General features: G+C 37.2%; 1 protein-coding gene across 17 annotated transcripts in view; it reads left to right on the top strand.

Moving 5' to 3' along the window:
• The window catches only part of PAM (peptidylglycine alpha-amidating monooxygenase), a 304,923-nt gene that overhangs the window by 96,590 nt on the left and 182,441 nt on the right, over positions 1 to 25,892 (top strand). For 15 of the 17 annotated variants that reach the window (XM_026454292.1, XM_026454295.1, XM_026454293.1 and 12 more), the window contains exons 1-2: positions 23,480 to 23,947; positions 24,945 to 25,065. In XM_026454292.1, the coding sequence (XP_026310077.1) occupies positions 23,856 to 23,947; positions 24,945 to 25,065 (213 nt within the window). In that variant the 5' untranslated portion in view covers positions 23,480 to 23,855. Of the gene's footprint in view, positions 1 to 23,479; positions 23,948 to 24,944; positions 25,066 to 25,892 lie in introns of those variants that run through there. The other 2 variants (XM_023212219.2, XM_023212220.2) reach the window with 1 other exon arrangement.

A 25,892-nucleotide genomic window follows, 5' to 3' on the forward strand; every position in this document is an offset into this window, starting at 1 on the left:
TTGAGTATGTATATTTAGTGTAATGACTCTCTTTTTATTCCTCCCTGCAAAGTTACTATTAAATTGAAACTACATCTTAAAACTGATGGTCCAAGAAAATATATATAAAAAAAAAATGGCAAATAACTTCAACCCAGTCTCAGCTTATACAAAAACGAACACAAAATAGATCACAGAGTTAAATGTAAAAAATAAAACTATAAGGAAAAAATAGGAGAAAATTCTTTAGGACCTAGGACCGGATAAAAAGTTCTTACACGTGACGCTAAATTCCATAAAAAGAAAAACTAATAACTTGGAGTTCATCAAAGCTAAAAACATCTTCTCTGTAAGATCCCTTGTGAAGAGGATGTAAAGGCAAGCTACAGAGTGGGAGAAAATATTTGCAAACCACAAATCTGAGAAAGACCTTATGCCTACAATATACAACAAGCTCTCAAATTGAACACAGTAAAAGGAAATCAATTCAAATAGAAAATGGGCAAAGGACATGAATAGACATTTCCCTGAGAAAGATCTATAGATGACACATAAGCCATCTATAGATGCTCAAGAATGTCATTACCCATTAGGGAAATACAAATTAAAGGTGCAATGAGGAATCACTAAACACCTATCACATGGGTTAAAATTTTAAAATAGTAGTAACATCAAATGCTGACAAAGATACAGAGAAGTGGTTCACTCGTACATTGCTAGTGGGAATCTAAAATGGTACAACAATGTTGGAAAAAAGAGCAATTGCATTCTTGAACATTTATCCCAGAGAAATGGAAATTTATGTTCACGCAAAAACCTGTATATACATGTTCATAGCAGCTCTATTTGTAGAAGCTAAAAACTAGAAACAACCAAAATGTCCTTCAAAAGATGAACAGTTAAACTGTAGTACATCTATACTATGTAAGGAGGCTCAACAGTAAAAAGGAATGAACCACTGATACATGCAACAACTTGGATGGATCTCAAGGGATGATGCAGAGTGCAAAAAGCCAATCTCAGATTACTCACTATATGATTCTGTTTATATAACATTCTTGAAACAATCAGCTTTTTGAGATGGAGAACAGATTTCCTAATTGTGCTATTGTACTATGATCATACAAGATGTTACCATAGGGGGAAACTAAATGAAGGGCATGTGGGATCTCTCTGTACTATTTCTTCCAACTACATGTGAGTCTACAATGATCTAAAACATGCCTGTAATTCCAGCCATTTGAGAGGCCGAGGCATGAGGATTGCTTGAGGCCAGGAGTTTGAGACCAGCTTGGGCAACATAGTGAGACCCCCATCTCTACAAAAAATAAAAAAATTAGCTGGGTATAGTGGCTCACGCCTGTAGTCCAGCTACTGGGGAGTCTGTGGTCAGAGGATCCTTGAGCCCAGGAGTTCGAAGCTGCAGTGAGCTATGATCACACCACTGCACTCCAGCCTGGACAATAGAGCAAGACTCTGTCTTTCTAAAAATGTAATAATAATATATATAAAAACAAAAAATGAATGGGCTCTTAAACACAAGGGAAAAGTAACACAAAACTCAACAGTATGATTAAGTAACTTGTCCAGCGTTCCATAGCTTATGAGTAGCAGAGCTTAGATATGAACTCAGGACCTTTAAAATTTGTCTGTGTTTCACAATCCATGCCACCTTTCTGGAATGCTCTACTCTTGAAGTAAACAGGAGTAGTTTTTACATACAGGACTTGGGAGCCATTTCTCCAGACTAGCAGATAAAATTGAGATCAGATTGTAGGTTGTAGTCAAATTCCTCTCAACCTGTGTTACCCAAAATATCTGGCAGTGCTTCTCAAACATCACAAGATCTCCTGGAAATCTTGATAAAATACAGTTCCTCATTCAGTCTTGAGTGGGCCTGAGCCACTGCATTTGCAATAAGCTCCCAGGTAATATGAAAGCTGCAGTCCGTGGGCCACACATTGAGCGGCTGTTTGTAACTAAGGTGACTTTCAAAATGGTTTATAACAAACAGCGTTTCAGATGTGGTTAGGATGCTGCACTCCAGGGGCACATGAAATGAGAGACAAGGAAATCATTGTCAGGGGGTAGTTTAAGTATGGGGATCTAGCCATAAGGGAAAACAGGAGATGCTTTATTTATATACATAGATAAGTGAAGTGGAGACAATTGACAGGCATTTTGAGTGTGGAAAGAGAAAACGAGTCAAAGCATAATGTTAAAGTAAAGTGATGCAGTGTGGTCAGTTGCTAGAATATCACCTTTTGCTATAAATGTAATGTTCGCTTTCTACATTCATGTGTAAGGAAAATTACTGATAAGGTGGAAGTTTATTTTTTCTACAGCCTAGACTCATAAAATCTGATGGCTCCATTTTCATTCATTTAAATATTTGGGGATTCGATTTGTCCTGTTATCTAAACTAATTAAGGTCAGAACATCCAATACTTCCGTTTATTCAGGGGTACAAATGTTTTCTTTTTGTGTTACCGAATAGCATGAAAACATTGTGTCGAAGAGTTTTAGATGCCCTATGTTCAAAGTCATTCTTTAATTATTAATGCTTTTATCAGGCTTTATGCAAGGTACCAGGTTTCCTGAAGTAACTGAAACTTGATATGGCTTTATGTTATGATGGGAAATTAGTAAATGAGGATGAGAACTGGGGAAATGAAGTGTGAAATTATGTGGTATTTCAAAGTGTAAGCTTCCTTTGTGATCTATATTTTATCATATACTAGCTCACATTTGGTGGTGCATTTGCTCATGGGTCAACAAGCCCTTAGGCTATAGTAGTTTCTTTAAAACATCAGGCCTGAAGTATCTACTAACTATACCACTAACCAAGTTTCCCAACTTGTGTTTCATGGGGTGTTGAATTGTGCTGAATTACTTCTTAGAACTAAGTTGATGCTTTTTTTTTCCTTTTCTTCCTCCCTTAAAATACTCCCTGATGGTGAAAATAACAATGAAATATACAGCTACCCTTGAGAAGTTCACATTCTTACTGGACACCTGCCTCCAGTCTTGCCCCCAACCTCCATTTCAGCCTCCACATCATTGCCAGAATGAGCCTGTAAAACACACATATGATCTTCTCACCTATAGGATAAAGATAAATCCCTAGGCATGGATCATGAGGTCCTTTGTTCATCAGCTTCTGCCCTTTTTTCTGGTCTTATTTCCCATCCCTCTGTGTGTTCTGGTTGTACTTAACTACTTGTAGTTTTAAAAACCCAACTTGCTGTCTCTTGCCTCAAGGTTGATCTGTAAGTGGTTTCCTCTATTTTGGATGCTTTTTCTCCACTGTCACCTGGTAAACATCTGGTGCTTAGCTCAGATACAGCTTCCTCCTTGAAGCTGCCTGTCTCAGTCAGACTGTTAAGTTTCAAGGAGTAGAAACCCACAAATAAAAAGTGTTTATACAAGTGAAAGAGCAGGCCACTTCATGGACATCCCAGAATAAGGCAGGATATATAGCAAGGACTTTGGGTATGGAAAAGGACAGTCAAGAACGAAAGTTGATCACGTGCTGTCTTATGGCATGCTTGATCTCTATCTCTTTTCTTTCTGTGCCTGCTCCCTTCTTCTCTTGATTTGCAAAGTGATGTTCTGGCTTCTCAATTCTTCTGTCACTTCAGCTTGCTAATAGCTTTGCTTTGGCTTACTCTAATGTCAAGTTGGCCCTGATTCCACATGAATCTTCAAATCAACTGACATCTCCATTTCTTCTTTTCAAATTACCAGGGACAGATATTTAGATGGGCCCAGTTAAGTCAAGTGCCCTATTAGCTATGGCTGAAGAGGGTGGTCATATCTTACATGGGTCACACCTTTCAAGGCTGGGAGAATGTGGTTAGTGCTGCTGCTTTGATTCTACCACTTAGAAGTAGACCATCTTGTTTCTTTCTCCCAACTCCCATTTTACTACGCTCCTAAGCACTCATTTTTCCTTATACTTCACTCAGAGGGTCTAAGGTACTCAGATTTCAGGACGCAGCATCTTACCCTGTGTTAAGAAACCATTCTGCTGGATCACCTGAGGTCAGGAGTTTAAGACTAGCCTGGCCAACATGGTGAAGCCCCATCTCTACTAAAAATACAAAAACTAGCCAGGCATGGTGACATGTGCCTATAATCCCAGCTACTCGGGAGGCTGAGGCAGAAGAATCTCTGGAATCCGGGGGGTGGAGGTTGCAATGAGCTGAGATCGTGCCACCGTACTCCAAGCCTGGGTGACGAGCAAAACTCCATCTCAAAAGGTTCTTGTGCCAAGTAAGAAGACAACTTCAGTTTTTTGAGTGGGCATGGTTTCACTGGGATCATTATAAAATATTTGCTTTGGTTGATGCAGTGAATGCAACTCTTTATTTGGGAAAAATTTTTTTTAGTAAAATTTAAAAGAAAATTTGATATTTTAAATTCCTTGTGCTGTGAAAATGTATCTACTTGAGTGAGCTAAAGATAGTAAAATTACATTTAGGTTAATATCATTCCGCTCTCTAAACTACTTCCTAAGACTGTTCCAGTGAGTGTACTTCACATGATAAGGGGCAAAATTTTCTAGGAAAACTTATATAGGTGGAACTATCCTAAAGAAACTCAATTAAAACTGAAATCGGTCAGAGAGTTATGAAGTTTTATCTTTAAATACATAATACATCCTACAAATTCTTCCATTGTGCCCTATTTTGAGAATTTATCTTATAAAACATTAGTTCTATTATAGCAAGAATAAGAACGTGGTGAAAATATTATTGATTATTGCCAATGAAAAACATTGGTTTTTGAGGATTCTGTTCCAAATAGGCTGCATGATCCTCCTGACAAACCTGTTCTTCATGCTGGGATTTGCAGAATATATAGAATGATCTTCTATGGGTGTCAGAAGGAGGAAATGCCTAAGGAAAAGAATTCTGTGAAATTTATTTGGATTAACAAATATATTCTCTTTCTCTCTCTTCATGTCCTTCTCTTTCTCCCTTTTTTTTTCTTTAAGCAGAAGTCATAGAACTTGATTGTTCTTTACTTTTCCCAGTTATAAGAAGAGAATATTGATACCTGTTTTGCTTTCTCCTTCTGATTATTTTGGGGAATCTTGTGAATATACCTTATAAACTATTGCATTTTAGAAATACAAGATAACTGTCAGTGCCTACTGTACACAGCAAAGGGAACAAAGATGACTAACACATGGCCCTTACATGAAAGGGTTAACCCTTCAGCAGATGGATGGATTCTTCCCTGGAAAACTGAAAAGCCTCACTGTGGACAGGGGAACCCTACGTATACTGACTTATGAGTGTCCCACAAAGAAAAGATCAACCTGATGCTCAGGCCTCCTCCAGAGCAGCACCAGCAGCTTGTTAGTGTCTCACTCTGAAATGCAAATACACAGTCACGAATCATCAGACTTTTTAGGGAGGTGTCTGGAGAAAGGAAGAATTTTGAAAAAAAGCGAGAGAGAGAGAAAAGAACTCAGCTGGAACAAACAGTGTAGGGAGGAACAGACAATAGAACTGAAACTAGAAAATGGAGAGAGTTGATAGGTAAAGTTAAGGAAATCTGAAAACAAAGAGACAGTGGAAAAGAAATGCCAGGAAATTTTGAGGATCATTCAAGCACATCCAACATCTAAATACAGGAGTTTTAAAGAAGATGATAGAGATAAATGGGGAACAGAAATTGTCAAAGAATATGTAACAATATTTATCAGAATCAGTATCTTAAGTCTTCAGATTAGAATGGCCTAGCAAGGTGAATGAGAAAAGACCCATATGAGGGCACATCAATAAAAGTTCAGAACAGAAAGTCAAGGAGAAAACTTTAAAAACTTCCAGAGAATGGAGAGAGAAAGAGATTGAGATATCACAAATAAATTATAAAAAATCAAAATGGCACCTGAATTCTCAACAGAATTATATTGTTAAAGATAGTAAAATTATCTTTTTATCTTTTTACTATCTTGTTAAGGATAGTAAAATTATATGCAGGTTAGTATCATTCCGCTCTCTAAACTACTTCCTAAGACTATTCCAGTGAGAGTACTTCACATGATAAGGGGCAAAATTTTTTAGGACAACTTATTTAGGTGGAAATGTCCTAAAGAAACTCAATTAAAACTGAAATCAGTCAGTTTTAACAATAGGATTATAAGTAAGAAGACAGAGGGACAATATCCTTAAAATTCTTAGAGGAAATGATTGTCATTACATAAACCCCTATCCTATCCATCCAAACATACTCATGGATATAGCTAAAATAAAGCTAAAAATATTCTCAACATGGATCTGGAACCATGCTCCAGTTCCTGAACTCTAGTAAAAAGAAAAAGGGGGCCGGGCACAATGGCTCCCGCCTGTAATCCCAGCACTTTGGGAGGTCAAGGCAGGCGGATCATGAGGTCAGGAGATCGAGGCCGTCCTGGCTAACATGGTGAAACCCCATCTCTACTAACAATAAAAAAAATTAGCCGGGCATGGTGGCACGCACCTGTAGTCCCAGCTACTTGGGAGGCTGAGGCAGGAGAATCGCTGGAACCTGGGAGGCGGAGGTTGCAGTGAGCCGAGATCACACCACTGCACTCTAGCCTGGGTGACAGAGCAAGACTCTGTCTCAATTAAAAAAAAAAAAAGAAAAAGAAAAAGGTGCACAAGTAAAGGTAACAATCATGGGACACTACTTGGTTCAGTGGAGAACATTAGTTATATAGTTTAACAACTTAAATATTAATTTAACCAAAAATTGTAATGTGAGTCTATTGGAATGCTGGTGGGATGTGATAGGAGACTTAAATTCTCATCTTCCAAAGAAGTCAATAGACAATTAATGGAACTGTGAAATTGATAAATTAGAATATCAACATATTCGGGAAAATGAATGTCAGTACCAGAATACCCTGCTAGAAGAGTGGAAAATAGTTGCATCTCAGGAGCAGGATTTGGAGTAGCTGGGCAAGGGAATGCTGTTTTCATTGTAGGTTTTTAGTACTATTTGACTTTTAACTATGTGTGTATATTACTGTCATTTTAAAAATCACTTAAACATTTATTTTCTATTTCAAAACTTGATATGTATCCAAATTTGATATGCGCCATTTTCCCTAAACATTACTATGAGATTCTGAAGAACTGTGTCATGTATTTCTTTATATTATTCCTTGTTCCATTCATTCACTTAACATTTACTAAGTATGTCAATGTGTTGTTGTGTGCTAGGTTTGGGGATATAACAGTGGAATGTGCAGGATGAAGCTTGATGTTCGCTGGGTTAAAAAAAGACAAATGAGCTTTCTTCTGAACTGAGCATGTTTTATAAGCCCTTAGGAAACAAACATTGAGTAGAAGTAAGCATGGATGAAGGTATTGAAATTCATATTCTGTCTTCTCTGTAACTGATATAAACTTCTTCATAAACCCTCATCCTACTGAGTAGTTAGAAAATAATTAAATTTGCTCCTTATAGTTATCCGGCTCGTCTGCTTTAATATTCTTTTTTCTTGTAAATATTTGAGTAATTTCTAAATTTAAGTCTCTGTAAGACGCTTGCCTTCTATCAGAGGTAAACTTGCCCTCTATCATTTTGTGTGAGTAGGGAGTTAGAAGAGCCTCCCTGTGAGCATCACTGATCACTGGCAGAGGGAAAAGGAGTGTGGTGAATTACACACTGGCTTTTAAAACTTCAGCGTTGACACAGTTCACTTCTGTTCCGCCTTATTGGCTAAAGGAGGTCACATGGCCACTTGGTGGCCAGAACTTGACTTCCCCACCAAGCGCGGGTGGGTGGGCGAGTGCGGTGGTGCTTTAAGCTGCCCAGTTGTGGGGAGCGGAGCCACGTCTTCTTTACAGCACATATAACGCCCTGCAAAAAATCAGGTATCTGGGAAATTCTGATGTGAAGAATCTAGAAGGAAGAAATGTAGAGGTAGAAAGAAGAGCAGGACTAACTACCGACTACCATTTGGTCTCAATTTCAAATTAATTAATTGGTGGGACAAATATGGGGCGACAGGAAAGTCTTATTGGTAGGTTCTATTTTGGGAAGACAAAAAGCAGATTGGTTTATTGATTGAATCTGCTGGAACAGGAGGAAAGAGGGATTGGGAAAACCTAAAACTGACTGAGGAGAACTCTGCTCAGTAATCAGATGCACGATTAGTTTAGAAAATATTATTTTATGTGCATAAAAGTGGGATTGCTGGCCGGGTGCGGTGGCTCAAGCCTGTAATCCCAGCACTTTGGGAGGCCGAGACGGGCGGATCACGAGGTCAGGAGATCGAGACCATCCTGGCTAACACGGTGAAACCCCGTCTCTACTAAAAATACAAAAACTAGCCGGGCGAGGTGGCGGGCGCCTGTAGTCTCAGCTACTCGGGAGGCTGAGTCAGGAGAATGGCCTAAACCCAGGAGGCGGAGCTTGCAGTGAGCTGAGATCTGGCCACTGCACTCCAGTCCGGGCGACAGAGCAAGACCCTGCCTCAAAAAAAAAAAAAAAAAAAAAAAAGTGGGATTGCTTTCCCTTAGAATTTTTCCATAATTTTATTACTATTAACTTTCTCCGTAGGAGAAAAATTTAAATATAAAAGATTCAGGAATGTGAGTGAATACTTAGGTTGTGTGTATATGCATTTTGATTATATATTGGAACACGTTGTGTAATTAAACTTAAATATTTTAATGGTATCTCATTTGCTATATCCTTGGAGGATAATTGGAACTCAATAAAGAATATCCCCTCTAGTGTGTTTTTATTTTACCTACAAAGGCAGCCTTAATGAGCCTTTGTCTCATTACAGTGTAATACTAATAGTGATTTAAATATAAAAATGAAAGGAAAAATTTATCATAAATTTTATTCTCTTTTAGGCAAATAATACTGCTTAACTCACTCATTTTTCTGATTCTAAAATCAGCATTTAATTAAGATAAAGCTTACTGATAAAAGATGTTGACCTTTTTGATAGCCAGCAAATTTTTGGCATTTTGTGAAAAGATAAGGAGACAATTACAAAGTTTAAGGAACAAGGAAAACAGGTCATTTTAACATATAAATTTGGCTAATTCAGAATGAAACAATTAATAGTATTGTTTTAATATCTTAAAATAACTGTAGCCTTGAGTTCAAGAGAAATACAGTATGTTAGTGCTATGTTATTATTTATGGAGAAAGGACTTTCACCTTTGTGTTTTTTTCCTTAGCCTTGTTTTAATTGATCACATAGTTTAAAGTGTGTTTTCTCATTATATTTGAATGCATTAATATTTATTAATATCATTCTTTCATCTCTGTCATTCAACTTATCTTTTCTATGTAACTATAGATGAAGGTATTGTGGAACAAAATACAAATACTACTATGCCATAAAAGCAGTAATTTGTACAACATATTCTTATTTTCCTAGATGTGTACCCAGCATAACCAATGTGGAAGCTGCTTTCCCCATTGGTATCTATCCCTGAATCAATGATGCAGTCATCTGCACCAGCCATTATGATGGTGGAAATGACTGGCCAGTCTAGCATTGACCATTAATTTTCATCCTTGAAAATCATATTGAAAAATAAAATGGTCAGCTTCTTTTAAGTATCTGATATACCTCTGGACTGATCATGGGGACTACTGATTATTTTAAAGCTTTATTTTGTCAGTGGAATTTTACAAGTTTTGACAATGACCTTAATGTGTTTATGTGTTTTTAAATAAGAATAAATACGATCTTTTTTTTTTTTTTGAGATGGAGTCTCGCTCTGTCGCCCAGGCTGGAGTGCAGTGGCCAGATCTCAGCTCACTGCAAGCTCCGCCTCCCGGGTTTACGCCATTCTCCTGCCTCAGCCTCCCGAGGAGCTGGGACTACAGGCGCCCGCCACCTCGCCCGGCTAGTTTTTCGTATTTTTTTAGTAGAGACGGGGTTTCACCGTGTTAGCCAGGATGGTCTCGATCTCCTGACCTCGTGATCCGCCCCTCTCGGCCTCCCAAAGTGCTGGGATTACAGGCTTGAGCCACCGCGCCCGGCCAATATGATCTTTACTAAATGTGTAAATTTTGTATCTTTATGAATAATTTATTTAAAAGCGTGATTCTCTGTTTTTTTTCATTAGGTTTCTATTTTTTTCAAATGTTTAAAAACATAACCTTTCAGAAGGAATAACAGTTTTTGGTTGGGATTATTCCAAGTACATTTCTTTATCCAGAGTTTTACATAATGTTATGAGTTAGTCGTATCAGGATCAAAGAAGTTTTTTTTTTAATTTGTATGATTTCTTCACTGTTTTAAGGAGAGATGTAATTTTATGATAAATAGAAATTAATATGGATCATAATGGGAAGCAAATTTAAAATATAAAATAAAATTTGTGCATATATGCTGACTTTTAAAACTCCACTTCAAAGGAACCACCTCCCAGCAAGATAATTCACATAAGCCCTTTAATTAGGAATAAATACTAAATTCGATAGAATTAAGTAAAAAATAGTAAACTTGATTACACATATAGCATTTAGTATTCCTATAGCACTTAGTCATATAGTACATTTGATCTTTTAAAATGCTTTAGCAACAATAAGGTACATTTCTTGTCCGTATTCCTCTGAGGAAATAAGCAAGTATTACTAAGAATCTATTTGTGTAATTTAAATACTAAGCACCTAGTTAAGCACACCATTTTATATTTCATTTGTTCCAGAAACATCCAGCTACTTTTGGAATATAAATGTGCATAATTGACCTCCACTGCTGATTTCTTTGGGCAGTTGGTTCTGCAAGACTGCCTCTGTATAGTTTTCTTAAGTCATGCAACACACATTTAAGCCTAAGATATATAGTATCTGTCAGTGCCAGTACCTCATAAATGTTTCCTAATAATCCTGACATAACGTTGATTATTTCCTTGGAATACAAATTGTTATTCCTGATTAGTGAAGCATATTTCAAATGATTTAGGTTGAGATTTTAGTTATATTTTTGCTAAATTATGGAGTTACCATTTTTGTTTTTATTTTTAGTATTAGGAAGAGTATTTGAATTTGAGTTTTTAGCTCTGTTTTGTCCCTGACTCTTCAAAGATAATCTGAAGATGTTCTAGTACTCTGAAATAATAAAGATGAGATATAAATAGGTTCAGAATAAACAGTGTAAATTTAGAAAAATAAAAATTTTATATTTTATCCATTGAAAAAGCTAAATCTGAAACACTAATAACAACTTATGATCCCTCTGGTGCTTTACTCTTTTTAGAATTTGCTCAGATTATTATTTTTTCTCACAGTAGCCATTTGGTAGAGAATTTATCAATACCATCTATTTAGACAGGGGGAATGAAAGTTTAGAAATGTGAGGGGAATCCCTTCAGGACATAGAACTATCACTTCTGACTTCAAGTCTGCGCCCTCATTTTACACCAGTGGTTTTCATTCATTGGCTCAGAATCCACGGGGGAGGCAGATTTAGGGTGAAGCCCAGAGTCCACTGCCGGGAAATGAGCATTGTGGGATATGAAACAAATAACACTTCTCACACTTATGTGTACTATTGTTTTGAATTATGTGTGACATAAAGTACAAATTTATTTAAAAACATTACTGATTCAGTAATGGTTCAGCTTAGCCTTTATGTATTTTCCTAATAAATACCAGAAGTACAGCCTCTATCAAGTTGGTAGATCCTGCCTTGAATGCAGCCAAAGTTGCATTTCAATCCCTGCCCCGCTACTTCTGGCAACATGATGTCCAACACGTTCCTTGACTTCTGTGCCTCTATTTGCTCATCTGTAAAATGTAGTTAATACTTAGATATGATTTCATGAGCATTAAATGAAATTATACATGGAAAGTATTTAAAAGGCTGCCTGGCATATAGCAACTACTCAAAAACTATTAATATTGTTTTAATTATTAATAGTGTCATTATAATGTACAGTTCCATGAAATGTCCTCCTTTTAAAAACGGATTTTTATACTTCAGAGATGGGAATGACTTCTCTATACTATACTGCCCCGGGGGGCTCCTTATTTTGGTTTAAATTGGCAAATGTTGGGTATTTCACATTTTTCTGTGACTTAAAAACTCAACTTTTAGTTATGATATGACTCAGGCTTAGGGCATGTAGCCTCAACAATGGAGAGAGAAAGCTAGTAAGATCAACTGAACGTGCTTGGGCCTCACTTCCTTGATACTCCTGGAAGTCCACCTGTGATGTGTCTCAGGCCTGGAGGATCATGGACCTCATCTTTTTTCAGCTCTCATCTTCCATTCCAGGGTGCGTATTGCTAGTCACTGTGGGAAACCTTGTAAAAATTATTAAAAATTGGCAAAGAACAAGCCACTCTGTGAGCACCTTGTTAAAATAAACCACTTCTTCCTAAGCTCAAGATAGCAAGAAACAGTTTAATAGCAATGAGATAAACTCACCACCTGTTTGTGCAGCAGCATCAAAGAATTCTAACAAACATAAGAATGCATTGATCATTTTCAGCCAGAAGAAAATTATAAAGCTCTTCATTGATAGTTCACAGGAAATTTAGGGACGCTGATCAAAGAGAACTGTTAGTACTATAGACTAGAAATTAAAATATCTGCGTATAAGCTACTTCAGTACATTGTACTTCTTTCAGTGGTGAATTGCATATTTAAAAATTCAAATGGTTGTCTTACGATTAAGCTAAATTTTATTTTAGCCTCTGTGGCCTAAAATAAAAGACATTAAAATGTTTTTAAAGCAGTTTTGTTCTTTTGTTAATGACTTCCAAATTATCTAGTTGAGATGAATTGAGAGGGCAGTGTGTAGTTTACACTTTGCAGAATTCCTCTAAGGGATTCTAAACCCAATTGAGCAGAATTATTCAAATGAGAGAATGTTTTGACATTCCTTGATGATCTTTAAGAAAAATTTCCATATGTTTTTCAATTCTATAATAGGGTTATATGATTATAGATTTCACTTTTAAGTACTATAAGAATACAGCTGAATGGCTTTAAGAAAAGGATAGCAAAACTTTTGTAATAGGAAAGGGTGTGTTTATGGGCATTTTGTTGTACAAATTTGAACATTTGAAGTGGAAAACTTAAGAATCATTTGAAAATATGACTGTGCTATGGGAGAAAACACTTCTGTATGAATAACACCAGAAACAGAAGATAAAGGTCACTGTTGTTTTAAAGTGAAAATCTAGACATTTCCTATAGACTTTTAAAGAAAGAGAATCCTTATTTTGTAACTTCATGGTCTGGGTCTGAGCTGGTTTTCATGTGTAGTTAATACCTCCCGCCTCTGAAGTCATTGGAAAGCATTTAACAAAATATATATTAAAATGCTTCAGGAATAACTAGTATGCCTAAGGATGTGGAATCATAAACAGGAAAAAACGTCACAAACATCTCATTTAAAATGTGTTGATTGATTGTAAGAAAAGCAGAAGGAAAGGCAGATCCCCACCTTCAGACTCCATTCATTGAAGCTTGGTAAACTAAATATTTGCCCTCACATGCGGTTACCCTCCCTCCATTCTATACCAACTTCCTCCTAAAAATAAAAGAAACTAGTAACACAAAGACTTACAAAAGAAGCACTACAAAGCATTAATGCGGAAGATCTTTCAATACCTAAATCAGTGGGTCATTCTATGATTCACACTTTTTTTGAAAAAACATCCAAGATTTCAAATGTAGTGAGGTCTTTGACATTACTTGCAAACTAGTTCCTGAAAAATTTTACCGAAGAGGAACAAAGTTCATTAATTTCTGAAATGGCACATTATGGACATAGTCCTAAGTCTAGGTTCTGCTGACTGACTTGCTTCATGAGTGAAGGCAGAGCTCACGGAGGGTTGTCCACCAAATAGCTCTGCATAACCGGCCCAAAGGTCTGTTCCCCTGACTCAACAATGTTTCAAGGAGAAAGTAGGTGATAGCTGAAAAGGTGTTTTGTGCTCTTATGGAACTAAATTTTATGTGACGTCCTGAGTTTCTAAATAAATAAGGTACCTGGTGGGCAAATGAGTAGGATACAAAGAAGTGGTCCACCTCTCTGGCATCATCTGTAATGGTTAATGCTTTCCTCTGCACTTCACCCATCTCTTGAGCACTTGCCAATTCGGTCTTTAGAGTAAAAAGATGTGTGCTGTTTGGAAGACAGGGATCTGTTTTATTTTACAGTAAAATATGCCAGCATTGAATTTGATACATGTGTTAGGAAGTAACATTTGTATTAGTCAAAGCTGAGAAATTTAATTAAGAATTATGTGTCTTGTTATTTTCCCCATGGAAGTATTTACAGGGCTGAGCGATTTGATGACTAATGGACATATTTAAAGGGCATCTGTTACTGATCATGGAAACAAAAAATAAAATAATTTTTTTTTTTTTTACTTTTGGCAAGTTCTTATTGCAGTAGGATCATATGCTGAATGGTACCTCTGAGATTTTTTTTTTCAGCATGTATGTTCTAATAGGTACCCAGCCAATTTTGACTTGCAAGGGAAAGATACTTCAAATTGGCTGCATGTTAGAAGACATGAGTCCCAAACAAATCTGTGTGCAGAAAATACCATTCAATTTGCTATGTCTTGCTAATGAAGAGAGCCTTAAAAAACAAACCATCAACAACAAAAAATACCCTAGCAACTTAGTACACCTAAGTGTGGTAAACCCTATGTTCCACCTAGGGTGAAGTTTACCTTCCTAGAGCAAGGGAGTCCCTCAGTGATCACAACACAGATGATTTTAAGGTGTCAGCTAGTAATGTTAATGAGAAAAGCTGGCCAGGTATGAAAAAATACAAAAGGCAAAAAACAAATGGACAAACAACTGCACTTGAGAGCTGAGCAGCAGTTTAAACAACCACTCCTAGCCTCAGAGACTGAGAACAGATAGGGAGCAGTGGGGACAGTGGCAATCTGCGGATTGCTGGCCACGTCAAAAAGGGAGTCACTACTTGGCTCAGCTAATTGTTGCTGTGTGGAAATGTGAGTCCAGTGATGCCAGATTTTTATGGCTCTTCAAGAGAGTGGAAATCTGGGTTTTATGTGAAATCTTTCATTTTGAAATGCTTATTCAGAGCTCAAATGTGGGGGAGGAGTTGGGAAAAAACCCATGCAGGCCAAACAAAATCTTCTTTTGGATCAATTTGAATCATAAGCATAGGACTTCGATTTGTTACCTTCTGAATTAGCTAAATGAGTAATGTTTATAAAGTTGAAGAGGGAATGCTTCCTAGTATATGAATGGAAAAAAGACTAGGTGCATAGTTAAGAGCTTCAACCATGGCGTCAGATTGCCTGTGTTTATGTCCTGGCTGGGTACCATGGGCATGTTACCAATTCGCTTTTTGTCTAGTTGCCACTTCAGTAAAATAGGAATGATAACGGTACAAATTTCATACAGTTGCTGTGAGGATTCAGAAGAGCTAGTTTATATAAACTGCTTAGTGCAATGCCTGGCATATAGTAATTGCTCAATAAACATGAGCTATTATTATTTTGCAAGAAAATGGTATTCAAAGGATTTACCTATTTGTTATACCTGAAGAAAATATCCCCTATGAATGTGGAGGGTCTGTTTTGTGTTGAAGAATATGGATTAAGAGCATGGATTCTGGAGTCAGCGGGCTAGGATTTGAATTCTTGCTGCTTTATCACAATATAACCAGAACAAGTTAATTTTTCTGAGCTTTGGATTCCTCGTGTATAAAACAGGATTATTAACCCATATTTCAAAGTCGTAAGAATTCAGCAAGATAATACATGCAAAGTCAGTGTTGGCATATAAGTCAGTAAGTGTTACCTGTTGTTACGATTATTCTGTTAGGATATTTTCTACCATTATTTGGAAGTTCTATTTTTACAAACACTTTTTTAACTTATTTGTTTCTTATTATCTGTATTTAAAGAAAATGGCATTGCATTTGATTTACAAGTTAAGCTTCATCTTAATGAGCCACATTATAACAGTGGTTCTCAACCAGGTGATTTTACCCTTCAGAAGACATTTGGCAATATCTGGAGACATTTTTGTTTGCCATAACTGAGGGGAATGCTACTGGCATCTAGTGGGTGGAGGCCAAGGGTGCTGCTGAACACCCTGTAATACACAGGACAGCCCCCACAACAAAGAATGGTTCAGCCCAAAATGTTGATAGTGCTGAGTTTAAGAAACTCTGCATTGCAGCTGTATAGCCACCATGACATTTAGTTTGTAATGTTCTTGCTAAGCAGAGGAAGAATTTTTCTTTTATCAAAACATTACCTAACTTTCAGATAGCAGTTAACATGTAAATTGAAATCAATAGAACCATATTTAATAAAATATTTTTAAATACATATATTCCTGTTTTCTTCTAGTTACAAAAGTAATACAAGCCAGTGAAAATTAAAAGACTACAAAAGCATATAAATAGACAGTGAACTCCACCTTTTCCCCAACCATCTCCATAGAAAATCTCTGGAAATGCAACAGTTTAAGTTATATTACTTCAGACTTTTAAATACAGTCACATGCCTCATAATGATACTTTAGTCAATGTCAGAGCACATATGTGATGGTGGTCCCATAAGATTATAATAGAGCTGAAAAATTCCTATCACCTAGTAACACCATAGTCATCATAATGTCAACGCATTACTCATGTGTTTGTGGTGATGCTGGTGTTAACAAACCTAGTGCCCTGCCAGCCACATAAAAGTTTGGCACATACGATTATGTGCACTACATAATACTTGATAATGATAATAAACGACTGTATGATTGGTTTATGCATTTACAATACTGTACTTTTTTATCTTTATTTTAGAGTGCACTCCTTCTACTTAACAACAACAAAAAAAATGTTAACTGTAAAACAGCCTGAGGCAGGGTTTTCAGGAGGCATTTCAAAAGGCATTGTTATCATAGTAGATGACTGTTCGTGTGCTATTGCCCAGAAGACCTTCTGATGGGACAAGATGTGGAAGTGAAAAACTAATATTGATCATCCTGATCTTGTGTAGGCCTAGGCTAGTGTGTGTGTGTGTGTGTGTGTGTGTGTGTCTTCACGTTTAACAAAAAAGCTTAAAAAGTTTAAAAAAGATTTTTTTAAAACTTATAAAGATATAAAGAAAGAAAATATTCTATATAATTGTACAAGCATTTGCTTTTTAAGCTAAATTTTATTGCAAAAGAGTTAAAAAGTTAAACAATTTTTAAAAGTTTTTAAAGTAAAAAGCTACACTACACTAAGATTAATTTATTATTGAAGAAAGATTTTTAAAATAAATTTAGTATAGCTTAAAGGAAACTGCATAAAATCTCCTGTACAGTGTTATAAAGTCTATAGTAGTGTACAGTAATGTCCTAGGCCTCTCACTCACCACTTACTCACTGACTCACCCAGAGCAACTTCCAGTCCTGAAGCTCCATTTATAAGTGCCGTACACAAATGTACCATTTCTTATATACCATATTTGTACTGTACCTTTTCTATGTTTGGATACACAGATACTTAGCATTGTGTTAGAGTTGTTTCCAGTAATCACTATAGTAACATGTTGTACAGGTTTGTAGCCTAGGAGCAATAGACTATATAGAGCCTAGGTGTGTCATAGGCTATACCATCTAGGTTTATGTAAGTACACTCAATGATGTTCACACAAGAATGAAATGGCGTAACATAACAATGCATTTTTCAGGACGTAACCCCATTGTTAAGTGACACACGACTCTCTATATGTATGCTGTTCTATAATAAACTGTTTAAAAATTTAAGTCTTTTTTCTTCCTGACCAGTTCAGTCCTAAAGCAACTATCTAGGGCAAAGCAGGGTAGATATTGAGGAAGGGTTGCCTGGCATGGGGCATTGGAGCCCATCTTAGGTAGGGAGGCATCCATGTGATGGAGTTGGTGACCTGGCATGGAGTGTCAGAGCCCAAACAGGGTGAGGATGTGTGCACAGCCTGGTGTAAGGTGTTCACAAAGGGCAGATGAAATAAAGAGCACAAAGAGGAAGTTCTGGTGCAGGGCTTTGAGCCCAGGTGGGAAAAGGGGCAGAAAGCAAGGAAATGTTCAAAGGATGATAGAAATATGTCAAAGGCCAGCACTTTGGAAGGGCGAGGTGGGCGAATAGCTTGAGTCCAGGAGTTCGGGACCAGCCTGGGAAACATGGTGAAACCCTATCTCTACAAAAAAAACATTAGGCGGGTGTGGTGGTGCACACCTGTGGTCCCAGCTATTTGGGAGGCTGAGGTAGAAGGATCGCCTGAGCACAGGAGGTGGAGGTTGCCGTGAGCTAAGATCATGCCACTGTACTCCAGCCTGGGCAACAGAGCGCAAGACCCTGTCTCAAAATGATGATGATGATAATAATAATAATAATAAAATAACCTCTTCACCAAAGTGTATTAATTATAAAGGGAAAAAATAGTTAACAGTATGGTGGAAACAGCTGGAAGACATCAACTTAATCAAATGGTCAAAGTTAATATTGTCAGTAATGAGACAAGTCACAATCATGGCCACTTAATAAAATGCTGTGGTAGACAGCTTCCAAGCGATGGTCCTCCCCACCTAGCCATTCATGCCGTGGGTGGTCTTCTCCTTCAGTGGGTGGGGCTGACCTGTATAGCCAGCAGGATGTTAGAGAAATGATGGTGTGTGGCTTCTGATGCTACATAATAAAAGACTGCTCCCTCTGGAGGAAGCCAGGTGCCATGTTGTGAAGACACTCAAGTAGCCCGACAGAGAGAGAAGCCACATATTGAGGACACGTTTTTCTGCCAACAACCAGCACTAACTTGCCAGCCATGTGAGCAAGCTACCTTGCAAGCAAATCTTCCAGCTCTAGTCAAGCCTTCAGATGACTGCAGTTCTGGTTCACGTATAAACCACAACCTCGTAAGAGAACCTCCCAGCTAAGCTTTTCCTGATGCACAGAAACTATGAAAGATAATGCTTATTGTTTTCACTTACTATGTTTTGGGGTAATTAGATCTGCAGCAATGGACAATTAACACAGATGTAGTGAGAAGAACACACCATCATTTCTGTCATACTCCTGCCAAAGATGCATAACCTGAATCTGGTCCTAATGAAACATAAAATAAACACTAATTGAGAGGCATTCTGCAAAATAACTAGCCTGTAATATTCCATAGAGTCAAGGTCATAAAAGCTAAAGACAGACTGAGAAACTGGAGTGAAGCAGACTGGAGACATGACAACTTTCCTTGGAACACCTGATTCTGAACTGGATGATTTTGCTAATAAAAGACATTATTGGGACAGTGGGCAAAGTTTGGAACCTGAGAATTAGATATTAGTAATGTATTCACGTGAATTTTTTTATTTTGATGGTTTTATTGAGGTTATGTAGCAGAATGTATTCGCTTTTAGGAAGTCACACTAAAGTGTTTAGGGATGATGGAGCACCAGGTCAGTAACTCTAAAATGATTATGGAAAAAAAGTTATTTGTACTATACTTGCAGTATTTCTATAATTTTCAGGTTCTTAAAAAATTTGTAAGCTATGCAAAAAAATATGTTATAGGATATGCCTTTGGAGGCCAGACGTGGTGGCTCATGCCTGTAATCTCAGCACTTTAGGAGGCTGAGACAGGCAGATCATGTGAGCTCAGGAGTTCGAGACCAGCCTGGGAAACTTGGCAAAAACTTGTCTCTACAAAAAATACAAATATTATCAGGGCATGGTGGTGTATGTCTGTAGTCCCAGCTACTTGGGAGGCTGAAGCAGGAGGATTGCTTGAGTCTGGGAGGCAGAGGTTGGAGTGAGCCAAAATCGCGCCACTGCACTCCAGCCTGGGCTACAGAGTAAGACCCCGTCTCAAAAAATAAATAAATAAATAAATAAATAAATAAATAAATAAATAAATAAATGCCCTTGGCTTTAAAAATAGACACATAGTGTCCTTTTGTTTTTTTTTTGTTTGTTTGTTTTTAAGGGATGCATAGTATTCTGGTTTTTATAACTCTTAAGTTTTTTTTCCACAAATCTCCTATTGAAGGACATTTAAATTGCTTTCAGTTCTTTTGCCATTATAAACATCCAGGTCTTTGTTATTACGAACAATACTAATAAACATTTTTATAAACATAGTTGTGCCTTGTACCTTGTTCAGTTTTTGCCTAAGAATTAATCCTCAGAAGTCAAATTGCTATGTGAATGGATATGCACCCTTTAGTCAGTTTAATCATAAGTCATTCAAGGAAACTGCATAAAATCCCCTTAAAAGAAAATGAAATTTACAGTTTGGTAGTCATTTTTATTTGTTTTTCTCCAGCAGAAAGTAATTTCTATAAGAGTGGGAACTTTATCTGTCTTGATTATCACCATCCCCAGCATTCAGTCTCAGGCATTCAATATATATTTGTTGCAGCAACAATAATAGGGAACATTTATTATGTGTCCAACACTGTTCTAAGGGTACTAATTTAGTTTTTCCTGGCAACAGCCCAATGAGGTAGGTAATATGATTATGTCCATTTTGCAGATGAAGAAACTGAAGCTAGAGAGGTTAGGTACTTGTCTAGTTTCACACAGTTAATACATAGTGGACCCAGGAATCAGGCAGTTTTCCTTCAGTTTACAGGTACCCACTATGCTGTACTGGGTCTCTTATTAATGAATACACGAATGAATGGTCAAAATGGCCATTATATTTATTTTGCTCTTTGACCAGTAACAAATGCCAGCTATCTTTTTTTTTTTTTTTTTATGAAAATTAGAAGGAATGGACTGCCTACTTTGTAAGAGCCAAATTAGTTTTATGGTCCTCTGGACTAAGCTGTACTTAACTACTACTAATACTCCTCCTGGAATTAATATCCATATAGGTATAGGTTATAAATCATTCTTACCTGAAGATTTTATGAATATGTAAACAGAACATTTGCTTTGTATTACAAATAAAATAGTAAATCTGGGCCTGCAGCTTGAGTCTAGGAGGCAGAACTTTTATTACTTTAGGAACATACTCTGTTCCCCAGCTGGGCTCCTTTGCTCCTGCCCTTTCCCTGTTCCTGTAATGCTCATTGTCCACCTCCCACAGTGGAAACTCCAACTGTCCTCCAAGGCGTGCTCGATAGCCACCCCTTCCACTGAATACTGCTTTACTCTTCTTTTTTCTTGCCCTCCTTTTGAAGATGTTTTCCTTCTTCAAAATTCTGAGTCTCTTTTTAGAGTACTCATATAGAATACTACATTCTAAATATACCTTATGTTACTGTGTAAAGTTCTCATCTCCCTTAATAGACTATATTCTTTTTTAGATTTATTCATTTTATAAAACTCCAGTATGTATTACAGTCTTTTGTATAAAGTACTGAAACTAAGGGTTTTTGGGTTTTTTTGATGAGTGAAGGAATTATCTCAGCAAAATATATTTAAAATTTTTAAATCTTAAATAAGAGTACTAATAGAATGTGATTATTATATGTTCTACATTATCCAGAATTATAAAAAATGGGTGGACATGTTTTTTTTTTTTTTATATGAGGATTTGTATTTTGTCTTTAGCTTACAAGTCATCCAGAAACAAGAAGCATAATTAGCTTTCATTTTTATAAGACCTTTTGTTCTATTCATGGCTACAAATACCAACTTTGCTTCTACCCACAATTTTAATTCCCTTTTCTTTAAGTGGGTGGTTTAGGGACATCAAAGGTAATAAAATCAAAGAGATAAGTGGAATATTTTTTTCAAAGGCTAGTACTTAAGGGTGTGTTCCTGTTAGAGAATTTTAATACTTAATTTGTTTTCAAGTGTTTGTGTAATACCAAATCTCCTTGCCAACTGGAAGAGGGACTGTCCTTGAATCCTGTTCTGAATGAAATATTAAAATATAACCCCTTCTTCACATATATATATATATTAAAACAAAAAAGAACTTCAGGGAATGTGACGTATTGTCATTTGATAGGATTATACTTTGTTGCTAGCAAAGGCAATAGCATGGCCTTCAGGCCAATTGTTTCTCTTCCTCCATAAGGAGTTCTTTCCTTTACCCACAGGATAAGGATAAAGCTGAAGGTTTTTGTTTCTGAAAGCTCAAACAGCAAGCCAAAGAGAAAGTTCAAACAAATATTATCAGTCTTTTAAAAATGTCATTGCTTATGTAAATTAGCTGGTCTTTGACTGCTGGTGAGCCTCAAGCATCCTTGAATTGGTTGGATGTTAAGTCAAGTTTTATTTATATTTGGTATATGGTATGTTTTTTTTTCTATCTATAAAACACTGATCATGAAGAATCTCATTTCATTTAAGGTTAGTGCTTTTTTATTTGTTTTGGTTCTAGGTTTTTGTTTTGTTTCATTTTGTTTTAGATTAGCTTCACTATCTTGTGATTTCCAGAGGCTGATGTATTACTGTGAAGCATTTCAATATGATTTTTCCTTATTTTTTCTTTTTACTGTTACACATCTTCCCATAGAATTCATTTGAGATTCTTGGAACCATGTTTATAGTTACTGATTAAAATAAAACTTTAATCTCCTTCTTTGGAAGTACAGTATTTTTATATTGTGAATTATACAGTTTTAATTTATGCCTTCAGACTAAAATTTGCAGGTTTGATACATAGTCTTAAATATATTCAGTCAAAATATGAATATTTTCAAGTTTAGCCTAGTTGAGTCCTCTTATAACACACTGAGCTGTAACACTGGTTCTTCATGGCCTCTCATTTGTATTAATGTGATGTTCTTGATCATAACCTTTGTCTATAAAATTCATCTGGGGGGGCAGCTTAGAGTCTCCCTACTCTTTCTAATTATGTTGTAAAACTCCAGACTTTGGAAAGGATATCTTTTGGAAGGCATGCCTTAAGTACAAAATTATTATTTTGCATATGAGATGCAGGATTTTTAAATGGGCATTTACATCTTGTATATAATGTTAGCTGTAGAGTTTTGGTTTGTTTTAAAATAATTCTGAGAACTTGGGCAATTCTGTGGTGATCCTTGGGAGTTCTTGGTAGGAGGTATCTTCTCCTCTTGGATCTATAGCTCTGTGATGCATGTATATAAACATGCCTTTGTTCTCAAAGTCTTTTCCTATCTGATTACTGTGGTATCCAAGTGCTTTGTCTTTGCCTCTCTTCGTTTTGTTTTGTTTTGTTTTGTTTCCTTGTGCCTTAGCCAGTCATTTGTATGATGTTTACATTCAGCAAAGAGGTATTAAGAGCATTTTTGCTGAGAGAAAACTGTGATAGAGGAAGTAAGCAGAAATTCAGAGTGGGGTGGCTGTGAGGGATAAAGGGGGGAAGAAGTAGGAAAAGAAAACAGGAGTGCGTCCGAGGGAGGAAGAGCAAGCAAAGACAGAACACCAGCTCTACAGGGGCTACGCCGTGGGGATTCGTGAAATCTTGGGGGCTGGCTGTGGGGGAGGGAACTCAACAGACCAGCATTTTCCCCAGGCTTGGGCGCAAGCTTGTGAAACTACTAATCTATTAAAGAACCTCAACTGGGATTTGCTGAGGACAAATGCTGTAACGTGTTAGTCATCCATTATCTGCTTCTATTTTTGCAGGTCTGAATGATGACTGACGCGGGTTTGGGTGATACGCCTCACAGTCCCTGTCATTCCGGAGTGATAAGGCACCCGCGCGTCTAGCCCCAGCGCCAGGGCACGCTAGCGGCGCTGGAGGGAGGAAAGCTTCCGCCTGTGGGTCGGACAAAAGTCCCGCCTGCCCACGGCTTTCTGCCCGCCGCTCCTGACCGAGACGCCTCGCCGCGGCCAGCTTGCTGCTCTCGCGGGCGGATGGTGTGTGGCCGCCGCAGGACGCCCGCCGCGCCCGGGCCATGAAGTAGCGGTTGCTGGCGGCGCCGCTGCCCCACCGCCGGCCCCAGCCCTGCTCTGCGCTGCCCGGTCCTCTCCCGGCGGGGCCGGAGCGGCGTGGACATGGCTGGCCGCGTCCCCAGCCTACTAGTTCTCCTCCTTGTTTTTCCAAGCAGCTGTTTGGCTTTCCGAAGCCCACTTTCTGTCTTTAAGAGGTGGGTGTTCGTTGTTCGGGTGCTTTCTGTGCATGCTGTTGAGAAATGTAATCACTTTTATGAACCTGAGTGTTGGCAAAATAGACGAGGTTGATGTTCTTTGCTGGAATGACTTGGAATTTTAGCACAGTAACTTCTTGTGAAGTCCCCCGTGCAGAAAAAGCCCACTGTATTGTAGCCAAGCAGTTCTGGCTTTCAAAACTCCAATTAGAAGTTGTGATTTCCAATACTAATCACTCCCTCTTGGGGAGGTATTTCAGGAACTACAATATAGTCGCTTAGACTTGAATACCTTCTTGTTTATAACAGCTCGAAGAATAAAATATAAAGATACATCAGTGTCGAGGAGAAGCAGATCATAGACTGTAATAGCTCACAAGGAAACACTGAGCTGTATACAAACGCCTCATAATTACCTTATGAAATATTTATGTACTTGTACATTTGTAATTCACATCGCAGTCTTTTATTTCTTCCTCCTAACAGCTCTGCCTCCTAGCAACATTATGGTTGACTTTCTTGTTTCTAGCTAGTAATTCTGGACACCGAGAATAGTTACAAAAATTTTTACTGGGTTATGGTTCATATTTCTGCCATTTGAAAATTGGCATGCCTGTGATAATTTGTAATGTATTAATACTGTATCTTCATTAACTTGAAACAAATATATGTTTTGACATACATATTTTTATATGACATAATTTTTAAATACATTTTCAGTAAACACATATAAGTTTTTATTGAATGGAGTTCTAGATGTAGCCTGATTGATTGCATTGGTTATATTTTGTTTACAAATTAAGTATATACTGTTATTGGGCTATAAAATGAAAATCTGAGTATGTTTAAGAAAATTATATAGTCATCACATCTTTAGAGTTTTCATTGGGCTTAAATCAGTCATCTTTAAGGTCACAGAATTCCTTTCTTTCCTCTTCTCATGTTGAGTTTAGATCCCATTATGTTCAAGAATATTGAAATTGCCCTCTTTTTTAAGGTTTAAAGAAACTACCAGACCATTTTCCAGTGAATGTCTTGGTACCACCAGACCGATAATTCCTATTGATTCATCAGATTTTGCATTGGATATTCGCATGCCTGGGGTTATACCTAAACAGGTGAGAGGAATTCTGTCTTTCTTATTCACTTGTTCTGCATACAATCTATAGTTAAAGTAAGGAAACTACATTTACAGCTGTAGTAACTTCTTTCAACCTATGCATTTGCTTTCAAGAATCCAGCTAAGGCTAGAATAATTGAGTATTATAAAGAGGGTTAAGTCTTTCAAGGTGAATCTTTCACTTAAATTTTGTTTTTAAAATTTTACTTATATTGTCATTTGTGGTTTGAAATGGAATGTCGAAAATTTACATTTTGTGATTCTCTGTGGAGTAGTTAGCCTCTGTAATGCAGCATGCAAGTATGCATTAAAATATGAAAAATTATTCAAATAAAGGAAAATGATATTGAGCAGCTGCATTTAGCTACTTTAAGTATCCTTTTATTGCAACCACAAGTTAAGAAATAAAAACGCTTTTACTGCTAAGAATTTGAAAAACAAAACATTCCACACTTTTAAAAGTTAAGAAAACTGTTCATACAGGTGGCTGATTGTGAGTTTTCTTTAGCCTAACTTGCTCGATATAAGAAATGTATTTTGAAATAATGGCAAAGCTCATATAAATCTGACTTATAGAGCATTTTGAGTAGAACTAGGTTGTTGCTAAGGCTTTCCCTCTTTTAGGTACACACAAGAAGCTCAAGCCCACTGCTGTCATGTGTGCAAGGTGTTTCATTAAGCATAAAAAGGCTACAATTAATTATGCTTTGCAGCCAGGCAGTGCAGGGATTTATGTGTGTCGTTAAAAGATAGTCCTCTTCTTTTGAAGGGCTGCAGAGACAGGGAAAGACCTGGATGTTGTAGAGCTGCAGTGGCTGATGACTC

This window comes from Piliocolobus tephrosceles, chromosome 4 (genome assembly GCF_002776525.5).
Source record: "Piliocolobus tephrosceles isolate RC106 chromosome 4, ASM277652v3, whole genome shotgun sequence".
NCBI lineage: Eukaryota > Metazoa > Chordata > Mammalia > Primates > Cercopithecidae > Piliocolobus > Piliocolobus tephrosceles.